Source organism: Abramis brama (genome assembly GCF_963993115.1).
Source record: "Abramis brama genome assembly, chromosome: 21".
Classification (NCBI taxonomy): domain Eukaryota; kingdom Metazoa; phylum Chordata; class Actinopteri; order Cypriniformes; family Leuciscidae; genus Abramis; species Abramis brama.
Genome location: NC_139983.1, coordinates 20,348,862 through 20,369,403, shown reverse-complemented (window position 1 = coordinate 20,369,403; position 20,542 = coordinate 20,348,862). Strand labels below are relative to the sequence as shown.

General features: G+C 38.3%; 2 protein-coding genes across 5 annotated transcripts; both read right to left on the bottom strand.

Moving 5' to 3' along the window:
- Positions 1–200: 200 nt before the first annotated feature.
- tdh2 (L-threonine dehydrogenase 2) lies at positions 201–7,204 on the bottom strand. 3 transcript variants are annotated; one of them, XR_014603969.1, is made up of 10 exons: positions 7,069–7,204; positions 6,732–6,888; positions 5,911–5,953; positions 5,595–5,665; positions 3,351–3,500; positions 3,007–3,179; positions 2,482–2,572; positions 2,056–2,325; positions 1,343–1,842; positions 201–1,285 (listed from the first exon to the last, which is right to left on the bottom strand). XR_014603969.1 is itself a non-coding variant. In XM_084096770.1 (9 exons), the coding sequence occupies exons 2-9, from the start codon at positions 6,877–6,879 to the stop codon at positions 1,697–1,699; spliced, it is 1,092 nt and encodes a 363-aa protein (XP_083952896.1). In that variant the 5' UTR covers positions 6,880–6,888; positions 7,069–7,204; the 3' UTR covers positions 201–1,696. The 3 variants fall into 3 exon arrangements, 2 of the variants coding, with proteins under 2 accessions (XP_083952896.1, XP_083952897.1); XM_084096770.1 differs by having other exon boundaries at positions 201–1,842; XM_084096771.1 differs by having other exon boundaries at positions 201–1,842; positions 6,732–6,884; positions 7,069–7,173.
- A 503-nt stretch (positions 7,205–7,707) lies between these two features.
- LOC311072052 (myotubularin-related protein 9-like) lies at positions 7,708–20,542 on the bottom strand. Of its 2 annotated transcripts, XM_084096764.1 has the most exons (11): positions 20,083–20,542; positions 19,637–19,663; positions 18,934–19,042; positions 17,910–18,035; positions 15,415–15,588; positions 13,732–13,949; positions 13,457–13,618; positions 10,290–10,431; positions 9,907–10,127; positions 9,562–9,713; positions 7,708–9,431 (listed from the first exon to the last, which is right to left on the bottom strand). In XM_084096764.1, the coding sequence occupies exons 1-11, from the start codon at positions 20,265–20,267 to the stop codon at positions 9,250–9,252; spliced, it is 1,698 nt and encodes a 565-aa protein (XP_083952890.1). In that variant the 5' UTR covers positions 20,268–20,542; the 3' UTR covers positions 7,708–9,249. The 2 variants fall into 2 exon arrangements, with proteins under 2 accessions (XP_083952890.1, XP_083952891.1); XM_084096765.1 differs by lacking the exon at positions 19,637–19,663.

Below are 20,542 nucleotides of genomic sequence, written 5' to 3'. Positions count from 1 at the left end.
TTTGTCGTAATGTTTTGTAATTTAATGTGCACAACGTTTTTCCTAAATATATAGTTGTTTGTTAGTAATGCTGCTGTTGGTAGTATATAAGTCCTTGAATGGTCTGGCGCCGTCCTATCTCTGAGTCAACTAGTGAACTGAGTATAAAAATATATTACATGATTCATTTTTAAAACAACATTGAACAAATACATAAACTGTTTGCTGTATTAAAGTCATTTATTTGACATACACTGCAATTCTGAATGTGAGTCATTAGCAACTTTTGAGGTTAAATGATAAAAGTAAATTAAGGCAGTTTCAATTGTGAACACAATATGTTTTGTCCAGAAATCACACTTGCCTTTGGAACGGGTGATTCATTCTACATATTGTCTTAGTTAAGACTCATTTTTATTTGTCTGCACTAGGCTATACAGAAGGCGGACTAAGACTTTCAGACAGGCAGAAGCTAAACAACTCTCCCCTTTCTATTGCAAGGCCACCGGGTGTTTTATCCATTAGTTTTGCTCTTCTGAGTTAACAAAAATTTAAAAAATATCTCTTCATAGTGAATAAATAATACATCAGCAATGCTGAGTGATTAAGTACTTAATTCACACCACCACACTATACATTGTGAATCCAGAGCCCTTGATAACTGACTCAGAATAAATAAAGCCAATATAAGCAATAGTGGGCAGAACCCAAAATTCAGGCAACTGTGAATTCATCACAGATAGCAGTTGGAATAAAGGCAGTAGTGAAGCTTTTTCTGCCCATGGCTGTGTTCAAACCAAGACACACGGTACATGGTCTAGAGCACTGTAGAGTGAAAGGTGTCTAATGCTCCTTACTGTATATGTACAAAAAGACTCAAATGTAACCCCTCGCAAAAAGAATGTCAGGATTGGTTAAGCAGTGAAAGCAGTGTTTTAGTTATAACATCAGATCGTTGAAAGTCTTTAAGGGAAAATTGGGGCCAGAACTTGCTATTTTCATGTAGTTAAAAAAAAAAAAACTGTGTGGTGTCTCTAAAATAATTAAATTGGACTGTTTCATCTATAATGTGTGCAATTATTATTATTATTATCATTAGGCTATTATTCTTATTCTTATATTCATCAGCATTTTGTCGTTTTCTTGTTTTTCCCCTGTCCTATGATGACTAAAAAACTATGTAAGAATAGATCACAGAGTAGAAAGACAGACCCTGCATCCGAAATACTATATAGAAGGGAAAAAACTGTATGTGAGCCAAGTTGTATGTCCAAAACACTAGGTCAGAAAGTACCGGAATGACCTACTACTTCCGGCGAGATTCTGAAGTGCGCATCCACTGGCAACTGATGCTATAGGTCACATGACAGTGACAACATGGCGGATATAGTATGTCCGAATTGCATTCATTCTACACACATTCACACTAAATAGAACATACTTTTTTTTCGCAAAGCAAGTATCAAATCGAATGTAGCACCTACTATACGGTATGCGATTTCGGACGCAGCAAGAGTCTCCTGAGCAGTGAGAGAATGTGAGTTTTCACTGTTGGTTTACATGTTTTCTTCACAAGCATATGTTTGTAGAGAACTGTCAGTGTCAGCAGTTCTCTAACTGACAGAGAGTCCTGGTCTAAAGAAATTTGAGATAGATAAGTTTAGAAATGTACTGGAAAAATGCTGGTGATTTGTGTTACAGTCCCTGAGAAGACCTGCTAGCTGACAGGTAGTCCTGCATTGGTTCTCTTTTCACGGATGGAGGCCAGCATGTTGCTAACCATCTCTGAGAGGCCGTACTCAGGCTTCCATCCCCAATCTTGACGGGCGTTAGAGTCATCAAACCGCACAGGCCAGCTGTCCGCTATAGAAGGAACGTACATTTTAATGAACATTAAGATCATTGCATTAATGGATTGTTATCAAGGGTTTTATGGCCTATTCCTTTATTTGTTTTGTACTTTTGAAATTTTAAAACACATGTATAAGTCTTTAATTTGATTGTATTATTTGTACAATAAAACAAAAACATGATTTCAGACTCTTTCAAAAGGTCATTGACTCACACTGTTCTTACCAATAGTCTGCCGGATGGTATCAGGATTGTACGTGACCCTCAGGTGGGGTAGGTGTTTACGGATCTCCTCTGCCACTTCCTCAGGTGTGAAGCTCATGGCTGCGATGTTGTAAGTACGCAGTGAAAGTCGGCTTTCAGGAGCTTGCATGAACTCAATGGTGGCCCTGTGGCAGTCAGAGATATGCATCATGGGAAGCCGAGTGTTGGCACGCAAGTAACATTCATGGTGGCCGGTGCTGAGGGCATCGTGAAAGATCTGGACAGCATAATCTGAGGAAAAGAGGACATATACGATTAAATAGGTCAGATTAGGTGTGTTGTTTATTGTAAGTAAATGACAATTCAATGAATAAGTGAGTAAGTTTGAATGTGTGTGTGTCTTTATGTACAACTAAAGATTTTGTGTTTGTAAGTGAGGCTAGTTACCAGTGGTGCCTCCTCCTGGCTTGGTGTGGGCAGAAACGACTCCTGGGTATCGCAAGCATCGGAAATCCAGGCCATATTTATGGTGGAGATACTGATCCAATCAGAACACAGTTAGGATGTTGGCATTTCATAATTAAATATCATGTAAGTCAGGGGTTCCAAAACTATTTTGTCAGCCGAACCTCTTAGATGTAAAATATTTACTTGAAGTACCCATTGAGATTTTAAGTTAATATTTCAATTTAACAACATTTGCAAGTTCTCTGATGTTGATAATAAAAAATAATAATTAATAATAATAATAATATGTTCTTCACTCTGAAGCTATATTCTGATTTTCATGCAGTCCCATTTATTCATTTATTTTAATTTTACGTTCAATTATTTATTGGGAAACCCTGATGTAAGTGAGAAATTGTTCACATTAAGCTTACAAAGTATATACATACATATACATATTCATTCATTCATTACTTAATTAATTTCCCCAGACTAACTAGAACATAAAAAAACATAAATCTTTACTTCCCCCATCAGCTCTGCATGGACTTTGGAAACTCCATAAATGGTGCGAGGTCTCTGGATGCAGAGGTCAGGGGCCGGGTCGCGGGGAGACGAAGGGCCAAATGCTCCGATGGTACTGGGTACGAACAGTCGCAAGCAGTTCTCCAGAGCCAGATCTAACACATTATGCAGACCTAAAGAAAGAGGAGTGGGGTGAGCAGAAGAGAAGATATCAGGACAGGGGCAACAGGAGAAGGACAGAATGTGGGACGTCAGGGATAGTGGAAACCTTACGTTGTAAATTAGTCAGTCATAGCACCGACCTAACCCTAACGCTTAAAACATGTGTGACAGAGTTTTCCCACCTGTGATATTGATGGTGCGGGCGAGAGCCATGTTAGCTTCCCCGATAGCACTGAGCAATGCGCTATAATGCACCAGCCAGGTGATTCTGTTATTCACAACTAGCTCCCTCAGGTTTTTATAGTCCAGCACGTCAGCGTATACAAATGGACCTGTGAGGTAAAACACACAACAGACGTTGGAGTTTAAATGCGAGCTTTATTAATAGGAATATGAATGAGGCCAAGTGACTGAAATGTAAATAAGGTTCAATTTGTTAACATGATCATGGTCGGTCTCACAATAAACAATATTTATTACAGCATGAATCTAATGTTAATTCATAAATATACTTTATAGTTAAAGCTGCAGTCCGTAGTTTTTCCTCTTTGTCGCCAACTCTGTTCGAAATCTGCAATTGCAGTTATTCGTGGAATTATCAACTTTACGTGGGTTGTGCCTCGGCACGGCACAGCGCGGATGAATCCAATGTTTTGAGGAGAATGTGCGGCTGTCAGTCACCGTGCCGGTGGTGTGGATACTGTCATTCGGAATCACAGATTCTACTTTTTGGAAGTATGACCAACCAGTGTTGGGGGTAACTCATTACAAGTAACTTGAGTTACGTAATCAGATTACTTTTTCAAGTAACTAGTAAAGTAATGCATTACTTTTTCAATTTGCAATAAAATATCTAAGTTACTTTTCCAAATAAGTAGCCTAACGCTAGTTACTTTTTCACATTTATTGACTGACAGCTCTCCTGTCCCCATGTTGAGAGAAACAAAGTGAGGTGGTGGTGGGTGCGCTGTGTAAACATGATGGTTATTGTAGTTCTAGAGTAAATGTGAACTTACTCATCTCACTGCTTAAAATAAATAAAAACAGTAAAATGCAATCTCAGAACTTTACTCAACTTTTATAATTAACTATTAAATTACACAAATATACTTTGTGAATTTAATCTAACTTTATTAATGTCTTTGCTGCTGACCTTCAATGATCTAATTCAACCATACTAATAAGCAAAAATTACTTTATAAGATTTAGAAATAAGAGTGTTGAACTTCCTTCTCCTGTGTATTATTGTTCTTTAATCCAGAACAGCAGCGCAGCTGAAAGGTTAGTTTGAGCGGCACCCTTTACTGTACAAGCGTAAATATACATTTCCTTCAGCCTGAGGGTTATTCAGTTCACTTTTGGTGTGAAAGGGCCTTAACATTTGCCAAAAATATAACTTTTTTGTTGGTCTTGTTATTAAAAAAACAAAAAAGCAAGCCCAGCCCAGGTGAGAAGAAAAAGTAACGTAAACGTAATGTAACACATTACTTTTCATAAAAAGTAACTAAGTAATGCAATTAGTTACTTTTTGGGGGAGTAACGCAATATTGTAATGCATTACTTTTAAAAGTAACTTTCCCCAACATTGTGACCAACATAAGAATTTTCACCGGAAAATGTCATCTGAACAAGTAAGTAACATCCACTTTTGTTTTGACCAACTAAGGGAAAAAAAAGCATTGCAGTAAATTGCGCTGATTAAATCTAACGATCGCTTATATCACGTCAAACTGTGCAAATTATACTTTGTTCTCAAATTGTTAATGTTTAACAACATCAGCTTTGCGTGACTAATGCCCTTCCAATATTTATCCTTGTTTTCGCATGGGCCCGGTTGCAGTCTCTTTTTTTCTGTAGCCACTCCGAAGTCCGAAGTCTTTTATTTAAATTGATAAGTTTAATTATATCAAGTGCTGTGAGAAAAGGCTGTAAATCTCCACCTCCAACATCCTCACACGCAATATAGCCTACAGATGTGACGTAATGACGCAAAGACATGCTCGTACAGATAGTTTTGAACACTGGCTGGTTATGTACTTGCTCAAAAATCTATTTTGGATAATTTTTTACCGAAAAAAGTTACAGACTGCAGCTTTAACGTCTGAAAACCCAAACTTTTGAACAGTAGAGTATGTACAAATTGATACTATAAGATTAATAAATGCTTTAAGATTTATTTTATCGTTATTTCACCTTAGATATTCTATTAATTAATGATAACATATAGAGCCTTATCCGGTGTTACTGAAATTTATTTGGAGTGTTGAAATAAAAGAGCCACATGATAAATAAATTTATAGCTACTGTAAACTTTAACAGCCAGTTCAAGGCACCACACTGTCTATGTGGCTCTATATATATATATGTTGCACCTGATGCAACCGCCTTGCCCATATCAGAGGCGTATTGAGAGTCAGTCAACATACCCATGTTATAAACTTCAGCGGGAGGCCTCCTAATATCCGACAGGATGACATTTTCATTTCCATACTGCTGCCTGATGTAAAGGGGGTTAAATATGATTATGAAACAAAATAGACAAAATAAAAGTGAAACGTTCATTCAGCGTTTGCAGAATTTCACAGAATCTACCTCAGGAAATTAAAAAGGGAAAATTTTCACAGTAAATATCAACGCAAAGCCAGGCAAATATCCAATCTATGCAAAGTTCTAAAAATTGTGTGTGTTGGAGTCTGATTTCAAATTTCTCCCACGCTACACATATTTCAGCTGTTCACTAACCTCAGCATTTGAGCTAGACCAACTCCAAGCTGTCCTAGGCCACCTTTTAACAGGAGAAAACACATTCAACAATTAAAGGAGTTTAAACACACACTACAGCAACAAAGATTTAAAAACCAGAAATATCACCACTCATGTCACAACTGAGCAGCAAGTAAGCTGAATAAATTCCCTAAATCTAAACATTAATTATAAATGTCACTATTATGTGTGCATTATTTTGGAGGTCAGAGGTGAATGCACAATAAAAGAAAACATGATATGCACACATCATGTGGGATCAACTCTATACAACTAAAAAAAAATTATTATATTACAGTGATTACTTTAGACTGATGCCTAAGACATATAGGCTAAGTAGCTATAGGATTATTGTGAATTTGGTAAGCGCTTTAAACCCATATGGATATGATGCTATTTGTAGTGTGCCTGCAATAGTGCACGGGCAAATAAAGTAGGCTACTCAAAAGATCTAAAAGCTCACAAATGGCACTACAGTTTCATAAACAAGCCTAATTAATTTAAAATAGGCTCCGTGATTGTTATTGTCCAGACATTTTTCAGCTCCACTTCAACTGACAGTCCATTTACACACTCTTTACACGCTATTGCACAAGCATAAAACAGCCGCACGCTCCATTGTGCGCACGCGGAGCGCTTTTAACACTGTTTATTCCCAACCTATTGTCATGGCGATCAATAGGATCGCCTCTTACGTGGCATGGAAAACAAACATAGAAGACATGATGGAACGGATGACTTTTTCCACCAAAACATTAGTTTATCACGCGTTATTTAAGCAGCTGGGAAACAGATGGCACCTGTGATGAGGACTCGAGGACTGTCCGTAGGAGGCTCGGAGGACTCGTTGTTCGGCCATCGGTTGATTTGACGCGGCGACAAACTCATGCCGCGAACCGACCAACCTTTACACAGCGAGCGGACACACACCCGGACACCTGACAGCATGTCGTCTATCTGTCAGTTAATAAACATTTCAGTCATCAAACCGAATGGTTCAGAAAGAATACAGTAACTATTTCCATGTTGTTTCTTAGTTTTAGCTAAAACTGAATGTCAAGTCTTTAAAATGGAGTTGATTGATACACGATTAATGTAAATCAGAAGCTAGATCAAGAAAAAATCGCAACATCTCACCTTGAGTTTATCAAAACTTGAAATCCGTGATGATGTGAAACACGTGTCTTGCACCAAAATCACAACATTGCTGTGGTGTATCCGGAGGTGGAAAATTAAGTAAGTAAATAGTGCTGATAAGAGGGATTTTCATGGTATTTAACCGTTAGAATTAAGAGATTACTATCCGATTGGTTGCCGGAGGAGCGCATCGAATGACCATTGGATAAAAAAGCGGCCGGAGCAGAGAATGCTGGGAAATGTAGTTGTATCGTTATGCTAGCACATGCAGTCGCGTGATAATGACTGTGGTGTCCATTAGCGCTAGAAGAGGGCAAACTTGCTGACGGGCTGCCCACTCCGGAATTATATTGTGTGGGTGAGTTTAGCTGAGCTGGGGATTTACCCTGAAGACTTTATTGGCCAGTGAGATGTTATTGTTTGTGTATGTGCGCGCATGCTCAGATTCCCCTTTTTATAATCAAATAATGTGTAGGCCTAATTACAATATACTTTAATGTCAAACATGTCAAATAATAATATAATATAATCATTTTTGAATAGAAAAAATATGTCACTTATACATTCTATAAAAATTCAAATAAATTCTAAAATCAAATAAAAAGTAGGCTAAATGTATACAATAAAAACACGCTAGAAAACATTTTTAATAATATTTATTAAAAAATTTCCCTAGACAAGTTATATTTGAAAATATCTGAATGCTGAATGTGGCAATTAACCAATCAGAATCAAGTATTCCAGAGAGCTGTGCAATAATTAATTAGGCTATAAACCATGCTCCAATGGCAAATGCTGAAACTTCTCAAACATGTATAAAATCGCCTTCTGGTAGGTATTCAGACTTCTCACATTCACCTGATTCAACATTCAGCTGTCTGTAACAGTGTAAAACTTTTTTACAATAAAACAATCACTGATATTGTCTCATATAATCACAGTAAATCCCAACAAACTACTCAAACACACTCCAACTAGATGTACCGCATGGCGGTACAAAATATGACCGCCGCTCAGGCCTGCACTGGCTTTCCACAAAAATAAATGACGTGGAGCAATTTGGCTGTATTGCGTGTTTATGTATATACCTAAAAAAAGTAGTAGTATGTGCATGTCTGTCTGTGTGTGTGTGTATGTGTGTGTGTTTGTGTATGTGTGTGTCTGTGTCTGTGCGTGTATGTATGCGTGCGTACATGTGTGTGCGCGTGTGTGTTTGTGTGTGTGAGTCTGTGCATGTGGATTTGTATGTGTGTGTATGGGTGTGTGTCTGTGCGTGTGGATGTCAGTGTGTGTGCATGCTTGCGTTTGTTTGTATTCCTGCATGTGTGTGTGTGACAGTATCATCCTAAACCAGCAACCCTTCGCTCAACACCACCATCTACAGGCCGATGAGTGTACAGTCACTAAATGTGCACATAAATTAATTTATTTTATACCCCCCCATGGATGAAATTCTACGAAACTTAGCATACCCCCAGAGGATGTCAAGTTAATCATACACATGAAATATGGTGCAGTTCTGAACATCTCAACTGAAGATAGGGGCGATTAAAGCAGAATAATATTGCATTTTCATTTTTTATGGGAGGGGCGCAAATCACAAATGAGTGATTATGGGCTAGGTTGATGTGGGCCCTTAAGACCAACATACCATAAAAATTTCTTCATCCTCGGTGCCATGGATCAGGTAGTTATTTAGGAAAAACTGCATTTTTGGGGTTTTGGGGGGCCCAGCGCGGGGGGGGAGTGGCCCCCGGGGACCAAACGAAATTTTTCCGTAAAAATCTAGTGGGGCTACATGCCCCACCAAATTTCATGTTCCCCGGTGTTTCGGTGTCCCTGGTATCGTTGACGAAAAATTCAGTAGATGACGGGAAAAAAAAAAAAAAAAACTTTGACAATCCCTATATGACCGCTTTCGCTAGCTACGCTAGCGGCGGTCATAATAAACACATCATTTACATTAGCATTTTGCTTGAAAGTAAGGCAGAGGACCGCCAATATGTCTGATCTTCAAATGCAAGCATGTCTGATTACGATTCAATGACAGAACATCAGATTTTGTAAAACTACATTATATCTGATATATCTGATTGGCAGTGATACTCATTTTATTGGACTAATTCTTGCCAAGACATGCATAATAGTAACAGTCTCTACAATGTCCTTTCAACCACGAGGTCACAAAATAGTCAGCTCATCCATGAGGTTCTCAAATGGGGTCAAGGTGTCACAGTGTGTACTAGGCGTATTATTGGTCCGGTCAGGTCCCGCTCTCTCACGGTGTTCTTTCACAATGCTCCACACCTCCTCTCGAACTTCCTCCATGTTCTGAGCATACTCAGTCCACCTGAGGAACAGCCCTACCAACAAACCCATAGAGATAATGAGGACCTACACACTAATAATACCCCAAAAACTCCAATAACATTATCACACCACAGCTGTAACTTTGCATTTATGTGTGTATTTACTGAATAATCTGGACCTAACCTGTCCATAGTTGTAAGGACTGAGGATGCACTGAAGGCCAAATGGCTAAATCAGTGGGTTCATACAGTGGGTTGAGGTACTGCTCTTCAATATCAGGACTCAGTAGGGATTGAAACAAACAGTGTGTGTTCTCCTTCACTCCTGCAGTAAATCTATCCCAGGCAAAACATTTAAATAAATAAATAATACAGTATACATACATTACTGCTCAAAAGTCGAGTGTCAGTAATAAAAAAATAAAAATAAATTCTAATTGATCAGAAGTGACAATAAAGACATAGTGCATAATTGAACGGTATAGTGCATAATAATGATGAGTGTCATATAGGGATAATTTGTGCCCACCTCTCCTGCTCGTTGTTACATAGAAAGGTTCCGTAGTTAGAAGCGTAAACCTCTTGTGCCAATCGGAGCAGCAGGGCCTCACTAAACTCCAGCGCCAGAGGAAACTGCCGCCACACCTGCCACACACAGTCAAGCAGCAGCAGGAAGGACGGGCACTCTTGCTTCAGACGGGCATGAGAGTACGCCGAATGAGCGCAGCGCTGCTGGAAGGGGTGTCCAGCCTGAGAAACAACAAACATACAATTCATCAACTTTCTGACAATCAGATCTGAGACTATATTGGGTGTAGTTTATTAGAAAAGTGTTGGCATAATGCATCTGTAAACATTCACAAATTTCACAGATACCTGAGCACAAATGATGTCACACAAACAAACATTCACCTGTATCCAGTCCCTCTCCAGCAGGCCGAGGAAGCCAGTGAGAGTTCTAGAGGCCGGGTCTAGGATAAGTTGAGCCAATGAGCTCACCAGCAGAGTGTTGTCGGTCCCTTCAGAGCCATGCACAAGCACAGAGTGACCATCCCTGCAAAAAACAGAGCACAGACCAGAGCGATACATCTCAAAGCCATGTGTGTGCCAGGAGTGACCACACAAAAATAGACCATATGCCAGAACAATACAACCCAGAGCCATGCACAGGATTTAAAAAACAACAGAGAGAAAAAAAATTATAAATTATATATATATATACACACACACAGTGCTGGGTAGTAACTGATCACATGTAATCTGGATTACGTAACTTTACTTTACTTTATTGTTTATTTTTACATAGACAATGCACAATTAAGAGTAATTGCACCAGAGTTAGCTAACAGCTAATACCAGATTACAAAAATTAAGTACTTGTAATTAGATTATATTAAGTTTTTTTTACAAATTCGTAATCAGACTACAGTTACTTTTTTATTGATTACATATTATTGGCAGTAAATCATTCATAGCTTATTGATTCTCACTAATTCTTCTTTTTCATGTTTTAAATTTTCCTCTCTAAAAAAGCATATTACTTATATTCATTCAGAAAGTCTTCTAGTTTTGTGAAATTGTATACACAGACCAGATAATAACATGGAAAACTGAGAGGCCACAAAGCATTTGTTCACTGGATTTACAGAAATCATTTAACTTTTAAAGGGATATTCCACTTTAAAATGAAAATTCTGTCATCATATACTCACCCTCATGTTGTTTCAATCCTTTATGAATTTCTTTCTTCTGCTGAACAGAAAGGAAGATATTTAGAAGAATGTCAGTAACCAGACAGTTTCTGGTCTCATTGACTTCCATAGTATATTTTTTTCCTACTATGGAAGTCAATGAGACCAGAAACTGTCTGGTTACTGATAAAATCTTCTAAATATCTTCCTTTCTGTTCAGCAGAAGAAAGAAATTCATACAGGTTTGAAACAACATGAGGGTGAGTATATGATGACAGAATTTTCATTTTAAAGTGGAGTATCCCTTTAACCCTTTCACGCATAGTGGTCATTACAGTGGACAGCTATTAAAAAAGCATTTTCTTGAATTTGCACGGGTTTTTATGGCAAAGTTGCACATCAGCCTCTTCATTGGACCCTGGTGCATCATCCCATAAATTGCAAACAAGTGGCAAGCCCACTCCAAACCAAGATGGCCAAGGGTCAGTCAGACATGCCAAGTTGCTCCGGAATATCCACCCATTCCTTCTATCCTAGGAGACTCTTGTAGGTAAAAAAAATATTGCAGCATCAAGCAATATCTAATGAGTCATATCACAGTAAAATTTTCCAAGTTTTGATTTTAGATTGAGAGAAAACTCTGATTAATCACATGTCCACTGTAGTGGACGTCATGCATCAATTGCTATATTTCAGCTACAATTCATAATTATAATGTGAATATTGTTTTTGAAATTTAAAACTTAAAAACTTTTTTTACTGTAAATAAATGTACTTGTATTATTAGAATGTAATTTTCATTGACATCGAAAAAAGTCATGTGATTACATAATGTATGACACTTGTAATGCATTACTTTACTTGTTAGATCAAAAAGTAATCTGATTTCGTAATGCAAGTTATTGTAATGCGTTTTTTTACTCATAACATCAAAAAGTAATCTGATTACGTAATGCATGTTACTTGTAATGCGTTTCCTTACTCATAACATCAAAAAGTAATCTGATTATGTAATGTGCGTTATTGTAATGCGTTTCTTTACTCATAACATCACAAAGTAATCTGATTACGTAATGCATGTTATTGTAATGCGTTTCTTTACTCGTTACGTCAAAAAGTAATCTGATTAGGTAATGCACATTACTTGTAGTTAATTACTTCTTAGATCAAAAAGTAATCTGATTAGGCTAACCATAACTGCATGCTGTCCACTCAAGTGGACATCTTAAGATCTCTTTGAAAAATTTGTAAAAAAATAAAATAAAAATCAATTCTTGTTTTTCATGCCCTAAGAGCAATAAAAACACATAGGAAAAAAAATCCTGACTGAGGTTATCATAATTCATGCATGAAAGGGTTAAGAAGTGTTTTCTCAACATTGCATATCTAATCAACTCTTGACAAACACATTCATTATTATTCGAATTATCACTCAACAAGTCATTTAACATGTATTTCTATGTCCTTGGAAGGCTTTTATTACTTTAAAATGATTTATTTTAATTTGACATTTTTATGATTTATTTAATTAAACTCATTAAATTAAACTTTATTTCATCAAACTCACAAACCCCCTGCAGTTCCATCATGAACCCTGACGCAATCTAATGTTTAATGCATTTCATGTTGTTGATATATATATATTCTTTCTCTTTGTATTCTTATATCAATATGGTACAATATTACTAATACAATGTTATAAAAAGTAGTTGGATTATATTACTTAAAATGTGTAATGTAATGGATGTAATTTGGAATCAGTCCCAGACAACAACCTACCCAGCACTTTTATACACACACATTTAGAAGTTAAGGGTTAGTAAAGTTATAATGTTACAAAATATTTCTATTTTAAATAAATGTTGTTCTTTCGAACTTTCTATTTATCAGGGAATCCTGGAAAAAAAAAAATCTGTTTCCACAAAAATATTAAGTGGAACAACTGTTTTCAACATTGATAATAATAAGAAATGATTCTTGCACAGCAAATCAGCATATTAAAATGATTTGCCATTACAAGAATAAATAAAGAAACAAATGAATAAATATGCTTGTCAACCATAACTGACATCAAAAACATTAAAACACACAATTCCTAATATATATTTATCTGTAAGTTACACAAAGGCTGTGGATAAAATAATAATAGAGAGAATGTAAAAAGCAAACCACAATAATAGTTTAAGATACACTACAGAGAATAATTTTTTTCTATTAGAAATTAATTATTGAGCCAGTACATAGACAATCAGTGTTAAACCGAGTCACTACAGAAAACCTACAATAATTTAATAAAACTGCAATTTTACGTTTTAACCATAGATGGTGACAGAGAGCCCAGAATTATGTAGTGTCCCTTTAAAAGACCAAAGTAATAGATCTTCCCACCTCTCCACACACTCTACCACCAGTCCTGCAGTGGACAGCGCACTGTGAACATGAGAAAGCCATTTGGAGTTCTCCAGTTTACTGAGCCAGCGGTCCACACTGTGAGACGGGTCACTACACGCTTCCACCAGCTTAATGAGACTCTCCTGAAGAACCTTACCCCTGTAAACACACACAATGACATGCAAAATCAAAGCCAAAGGCAGATCTGTTTCAAAGTCAAATGTGTTACATAATTTCAGACAATTAAAAATGACTTGTAATATCCCTCTCACCTTTCATGGTGTCTATGGATTCTTTTCCAGTGGCTGTAACAGGATTTAGACTCAAAACCTCCTCCTGTCATCCGGGCCTGCTGGGCTTGCTGGGTAGAACGCAGATCGATGATGTAACCCAACACTGACCCATCAATCACAGCCTGGAGAAGGAGCTCATCCTCCTTACATCTCTTCCTATTGGCTCCTGTCAAGGGCTGGCTACTTCGCATGATCACCTAAGCAATGGATGCAAATAACTTTTACTTTGTATGAATTTATTAGCCTACAAAATTAAAAATTGAGTTGTATGATGCATTTTTCGCTTTGATGAAAAATGATTTAATGCTAGAAACAGTGTTACACATTTGTTCAGTTTTATGGTTGTACTGTTCTTTCACACCAATACACTGTTACATACACTTACATTTGAGACATGGCCACAGCCAGCTATGAGGTCACAGAGGTCCGGACCTCTGTTAAAATGTGAAGTTCTCTGAATGACTTATTAGGCGTTTACAACTCATCCTGTGAGTGACTGCATGTATAATTCAGTTTAGTTAGATTTTTACAGTTTGCTAGATTGTTTAGTTCCCATGGTGAGAAAATTATGGAGATTGATTCATGTTGCTGTGAGACGCTGGCAGAGTGAACGGAACTTGAGAGAGAATTATGAGTGAGGGCACAGATGCAGCCTGTTGTGTTGCCAGATCCAGTTATTGTAAGGGTCACTTACACCACTCACACCAGTTAAATGCATGAATTTTTCACCAATCATTATTAAATATTTGGGTCTTTAGTGACCCACATCTAACATGGATGGATCTCTACCTGTCACGATAATATAAAACTCTCCTGACATGCAATTACAGAAGAATAAATTAAAGCCCTTTTTTGTAACCTTTTGGAGCTTGGAAGGGTTCAGTTTGAGCAGATGTTTTATACCATCATCACTGTCCTCGTCAGAGCTCATTTCCCAGTACATTCTGCATCTGGCTCATATTCGCGATCTCAAACATATTCTCAAAACTATCATTTTCAACATCTTCAAAATCAATATTTTGATCGCTGACAGTTTCTTCACCAGATCCATCACCAAGTGACAGTGACACTAATATTTGATTGCGTTCAGTACTTGCTCTGTAGTAAATCGCTGAGCCATTTCAAGTTTTGCTGATGATACTTTCTATTCTTTTGTTTTCTGCCTGCGGTAACTATGATTGAAACGTCACTTCATCATTATGTATCAGACATTGCCACTTTGAGGAATACAGGTTAATGGCACTTATTCAGTCATCAAAGATTAAATTATTGTTGTGCAGAAAAAATATACTTATACTGTTACACACATTGGGTCGTTAGCGACCCTATACAATTTTTACATAAAATGAATGAGAAAACAGGCATATATTTTTTCTTTTGTTATATTGTTTATAATAAATTGATTGTGGAATTCTAAGAAGGTTGATGTCTAATTAAAAAAAAATTAATGAGGAGGAGGGTAGTGAATGATGTCCCGGGTCACTAAAGACCCGAGGTATGCGTTTAAGTGTTAATGTGACATTTTAGGAAGTAAACAAAGTGGGAAGTTAGGGTTAGTCATATCTTAAATTTATTTCCAAAACAAGATTTCAGCTTATTTCAGGCTTATTCTTTTGGTGGGGAGAGGGCTGGGTTTGATGATTTGAAACATCCTACACTCACCATTCCGTTCCTATGGTGACAGTAGGAGAGCACAGGAAATCTGCCGCCCTGTCTGAACCGGGCTGACTGGACCAGCTTCTCATCATCCACCTCGCGAGGCACAATGACCGCATGTGGATACGATGGGCATACAGAGTAATCTGAGTTTACTGTACTGACTCTCCACCTGTCCCACTGTTCACACACACATGCACATATTTTGAACATACACAGGCATGTACATGTATACAGTTAAATATACACTGCTCAAAAAAATTAAAGGAACACTTTGAAAACACATCAGATCTCAATGGGGAAAAATATCATGCTGGATATCTATACTAATATTAACTGGGTAATGTGTTATGAACAAAAGGATGCCACATCGTTTGATGGAAATGAAAATAATCAACCTACAGAGGATTGAATTCAAAGACACCCCGGAAATCTAAGTGAAAAAATGATGCAGCAGGCTTGTCAATTTTGCTGAAATTTTATTGCAGCAACTCAAAATGGTTCTCAGTAGTTTGTATGGCCCCCACGTGCTTGTTTGCATGCCTGACAACGTCGGGACATGCTCCTACTGAGACGACGGATGGTGTCCTGGGGTATTTCCTACCAGATCTGGACCAGCGCATCACTGAGCTCCTGGACAGTCTGAGGTGCAACCAGGTGATGTCAGATGGACTGAAACACAATGTCCCAGAGGTGTTCTATTGGATGTAGGTCAGGTGAGCGTGGTGGCCCTTCAATGGTATCATTCCTTCATCCTCCAGGAACTGCCTGCATGCTCTCGCCACATGAGGCCGGGCATTGTTGTGCACCAGGAGGAACCCAGGACCCACTGCAGCAGCATAGGGTCTGACAATGGATCCAAGGATTTCATCCCAATACCTAATGGCAGTCAGGGTGCCATTGTCTAGCCTGCAGAGGTCTGTGCGTCCCTCCATGGATATGCCTCCCCAGACCCTCACTGACCCACCACCAAACCGGTCATGCTGAACGATGTTACAGGCAGCATAACATTCTCCACGGCTTCTCCAGACCCTTTCCTGTCTGTCACGTGCTCAGGGTGAACCTGCTCTCATTTGTGAAAACCACAGGGCACCAGTGGCGGACCTGCCAATTCTGGTGTTCAATGGGAAATGCCAATCGAGCTCCCTGGTGCTGGGCAGTGAGCACAGGGCCCACTAGAAGACGTCGGGCCCTCAGGCCACCCTCATGAAGTCTGTTTCTGATTGTTTGGTCAGAGACATTCACACCAGTGGCCTGCTGGTGGTCATTTTGTAGGGTTCTGGCAGTGCTCATCATGTTTCTCCTCGCACAAAGGAGCAGATACCGGTCCTGCTGATGGGTTAAGGACCTTCTACCGCCCTGTCCAGCTCTCCTAGAGTAGCTGTCTGTCTTCCTGGAATCTCCTCCATGCTCTTGAGACTGTGCTGGGAGACACAGTAAACCTTCTGGCAATGGCACGTATTGATGAGCCATCCTGAAGGAGCTGGACTGCCTGCGCAACCTCTGTAGGGTCCAGGTATCGCCTCATGCTACCAGTAGTGACACTGACCCTAGCCAAATGCAAAACTGGTGAAAAACAGTCTGAAAAGATGAGTAGGGAAAAAATGTCAGTGGCCTCCACCTGTAAAACCATTCCTGTTTTGGGGGTTGTCTCACTGTTGCCCATCTAGTGCACCTGCTGTTAATTTCATTAACACTAAAGCAGCTGAAACTGATTACCAACCCCCTCTGTTACTTAACTGACCAGGGGTGCGTTTCCCGAAAGCATCGTTGGCCAACTATGGTCGCAAGTTCAACGCAATGTCCATTGAACTCTATTGGTAACGAGGGAACTTGCGACCATAGTTGGCTAACGATGCTTTCGGGAAACGCACCCCAGATCAATATCCCAGGAGTTTAACTGACTTGATGCTATTCTCTGATTAAAAAGTGTTCCCTTTATTTTTTTGAGCAGTGTATATGCATACATGCTTTATATATTTAAACATATTAGTTATAAATACTTATAAATATATTCTTATAAATAAGCAATTTTTATATAAGCTAGATACAGCATATAAAACTGAATGACAAGTAAAAAACACAGTAATTATGATACAAATATGTCATGCCAAAAGGAGGCGAGAGATAAACATCTGAAACAACAGTGAGACGACAGTGGGTGATAATGAAAGCTATGGACACAAACAAGGAATAGAAAATAAAAAATATGCATGAGTTAAAACCTATTAACTACAGAGAGAGCATACACACTGTTTGCTGTGAATTTAAGTGTCCACATGTCTCACAACTGCTTTTAGTTTCCTGTGGCAAACAAAGTGCATCCTGTTTGACTTCCTTTCAGGAAACTAAGCAATGGCTAGCGTTAAATAATGATTTTGAGCATCATTTGTCTGTGTTTGTCTATTTTCTTGTGTGTTTCTCAAAGTGAGAGAATTACAGAATGACATTAACTGGTCTGAAGGAAAGGGAAGTGAAAATGAAAGAAAAATACAGCTCACCAGTCTTTCTGTTTGTTTGTAATATTTCTCTGTTGAGGACAGGCCCCATGAGCCATGCAGAGTAAGGTGTGACGGTCTATAGAAAAAGGGATACATCTCTGTCACACTTTCCAGAGCCGAGAGAGCCTACAGAGACATGAGACAATATCAGAGTCAACTCTCATTAAAGATGAGGCAGTGCTGGTCTCAACATTTATTTTACTGCCAGTGTCTAGAGTGAAGATTGGCTTCTTCTTTCAGAATATATGCTTGATGTCATCTTAAGTCATCTTTAAAAGTAATGAATGACAACTTGCAATGACCCATTAGTATTTAGGATTTTCCAGGATGCTTTACTGACGAGAGGAAAATATATTAAAGATTTTCTCAATATATTCATTTTTAATTTATCGATATCTGCCAATATTGGATATTTAATTGTGCATGGCAATTTCCCCAATTTGTACATTTGGATAAAACCTTTGCCATCATCTAATACTAATTCAAAGTGAATCATTAAAAACACTAATAATATTGTAACACTGCTAATTGTACGCTTTAGCAAATCAGAATGAATCTTCATTTTTCATACTGCACATTATGTTATGACACCTAAATTTACTTTTTAGCAACATTTAGACAAAATAGTAAAAAAATGTAATATTGGGCAACACTTATCAGCCATAACATGAAAGGCAGAAATTTAATAGGCTATAGGTGCAACCCTAATTTTATTGTATTAGTGTATTATTGCTATTCATAAAGTTGAATTACAAGTCAGACACCTCTCTTCAACAAACTGCTTGATTTGAGGTTTAATTTATGTCCGTAGCACAAATGGTTGGGGACAAGTTGCGCATTTAATACTTAGGGAGGGTTAGGGGGTTTGTTCGAATGTACATTCAAAAGTTTGGGGTCAGTACGAATTTCTTTTTATCAAATAAATGCAGCGTTGGTAAACATAACTTTTGAACAGTAGAGTATTAATATGAGCAATATTCATAATCCCTGTCGCAAGCGCGAGTAGTGAGAACAATATTAGTACCTCTATAGAACTGGCTATGTTCAGACATTCCTCCATTCCAGGAATTTCCAACTGAAGAACAAGCAGGTCCTTACATTTAATGGTGATAGTACCAGAGGATCCCACAGCCCTGTATTAGACACGTACAAACACCCCCACACACATTTTTAAGAACATACACATTCTCAAATTCCATACAATCATCCCCAGTGGGGCCTCAGAAGAGAAAGAAGCAGGAAGCAAAAATAAGCCATGTGCGTAAGGCTAGCAGAGAGACTCTGAGATTTTTAGAGAGATATGACTGAGCTCTAAATATAACTTTAATAGAATGTAAACTAGTTCCTCTCCGTATTTGGACATCAGATTACAAACATAAATATATACTGCACAAATAGCTGCTTTGCATGTATTCAAAACACAAAAAGCATTTCAGAGTGATATGATCTTCTTTTGCGTAAATGCTCATTGCGAAGCACAAAAGATCTTGCAAAATATGCTTATTTTGTTCTCCTCCCTGCCATAAGCTAAGAACACATTGCCAGCGCAGCTCATTTTAGAAGTTGCCTTCTTATGCTGAAAAGAGATGCTGCCCACTGCCACTGCTCTCCTCATTTTTAACATCATTGTATTAAATTAACAGCAGATCCCAGATCAGAATAAACGGCAGCGTCAATGAGCAATGACAGTCCACAAATCAAACATTGGGCCTGCTTTAGAAGTGTACCTGGGGTATCCGAAAAGATTCTCGACACTGACATGCAGGAAAAGTGATGGATTATATTAGAGAAAGAGAGAATTAGAGTTTAATATTACAGAAGCAGGTCATTTCAGGGATCAAACACACACACAATTTTCTAACCTTATCTGTAAGCATGACCCAAATGCGATTCAAAGAGTATATTTGCCCGTAATAATGAGAATATGAATTATGCATTTACAAAGGACAGACATATTAGGCTACATAGGCCTACATGGAAAAAAAATCCATTAACATTAAACATTAAACAATAAATAAAGTCAAAATATTACTTAACATAACTGAATCAACTTAAATATATTTGGTTACACCAATAAAACGAAACTGAAATACCAGCAACTCAATTTAGGCTGGTTTATGATGGGGTCCCCCCCCAGCAGGGAATAATCTCCAGCTGATGAACAGCTGTCTACCTTTTCTCGGTGGCATCGATGTTTCTGAGGAGAATGAGAAGTTGCCAGGAATCTTCATCCTTTCTGTCTGAGAACAGAAGGTGGTGGCTGGTAACGCACAGGGTTCCTCTGAGCGCGGGATGGAAAGGTCTTCTCAGGGTAACATCTTCAACATTAGCCGTCTTAATGTGCTCCGACAACTCCATTTCACAATGACAACAACCACCATCTGGTAGCAGCTTCTCGAGTTTAGAGAGCCGGTGGGCCGTGGGCGAGCCACTACTCCGGGTCTCAGTTTTCCGCAAATGTTTAAAGTCAGTCCTTTACAAAACTGTGTCCCACCTCTTGATGTTAATGTATGCTGTTATAAAACTTACCGGCATCTGGCAAATATATAAAATGCCACTAATCGACAGTGCGCGAGCGAGCGGCGGGAGGTGTGTATGCTCGATCGATTCATAAGAGTTTTGTTTGCTTCTCT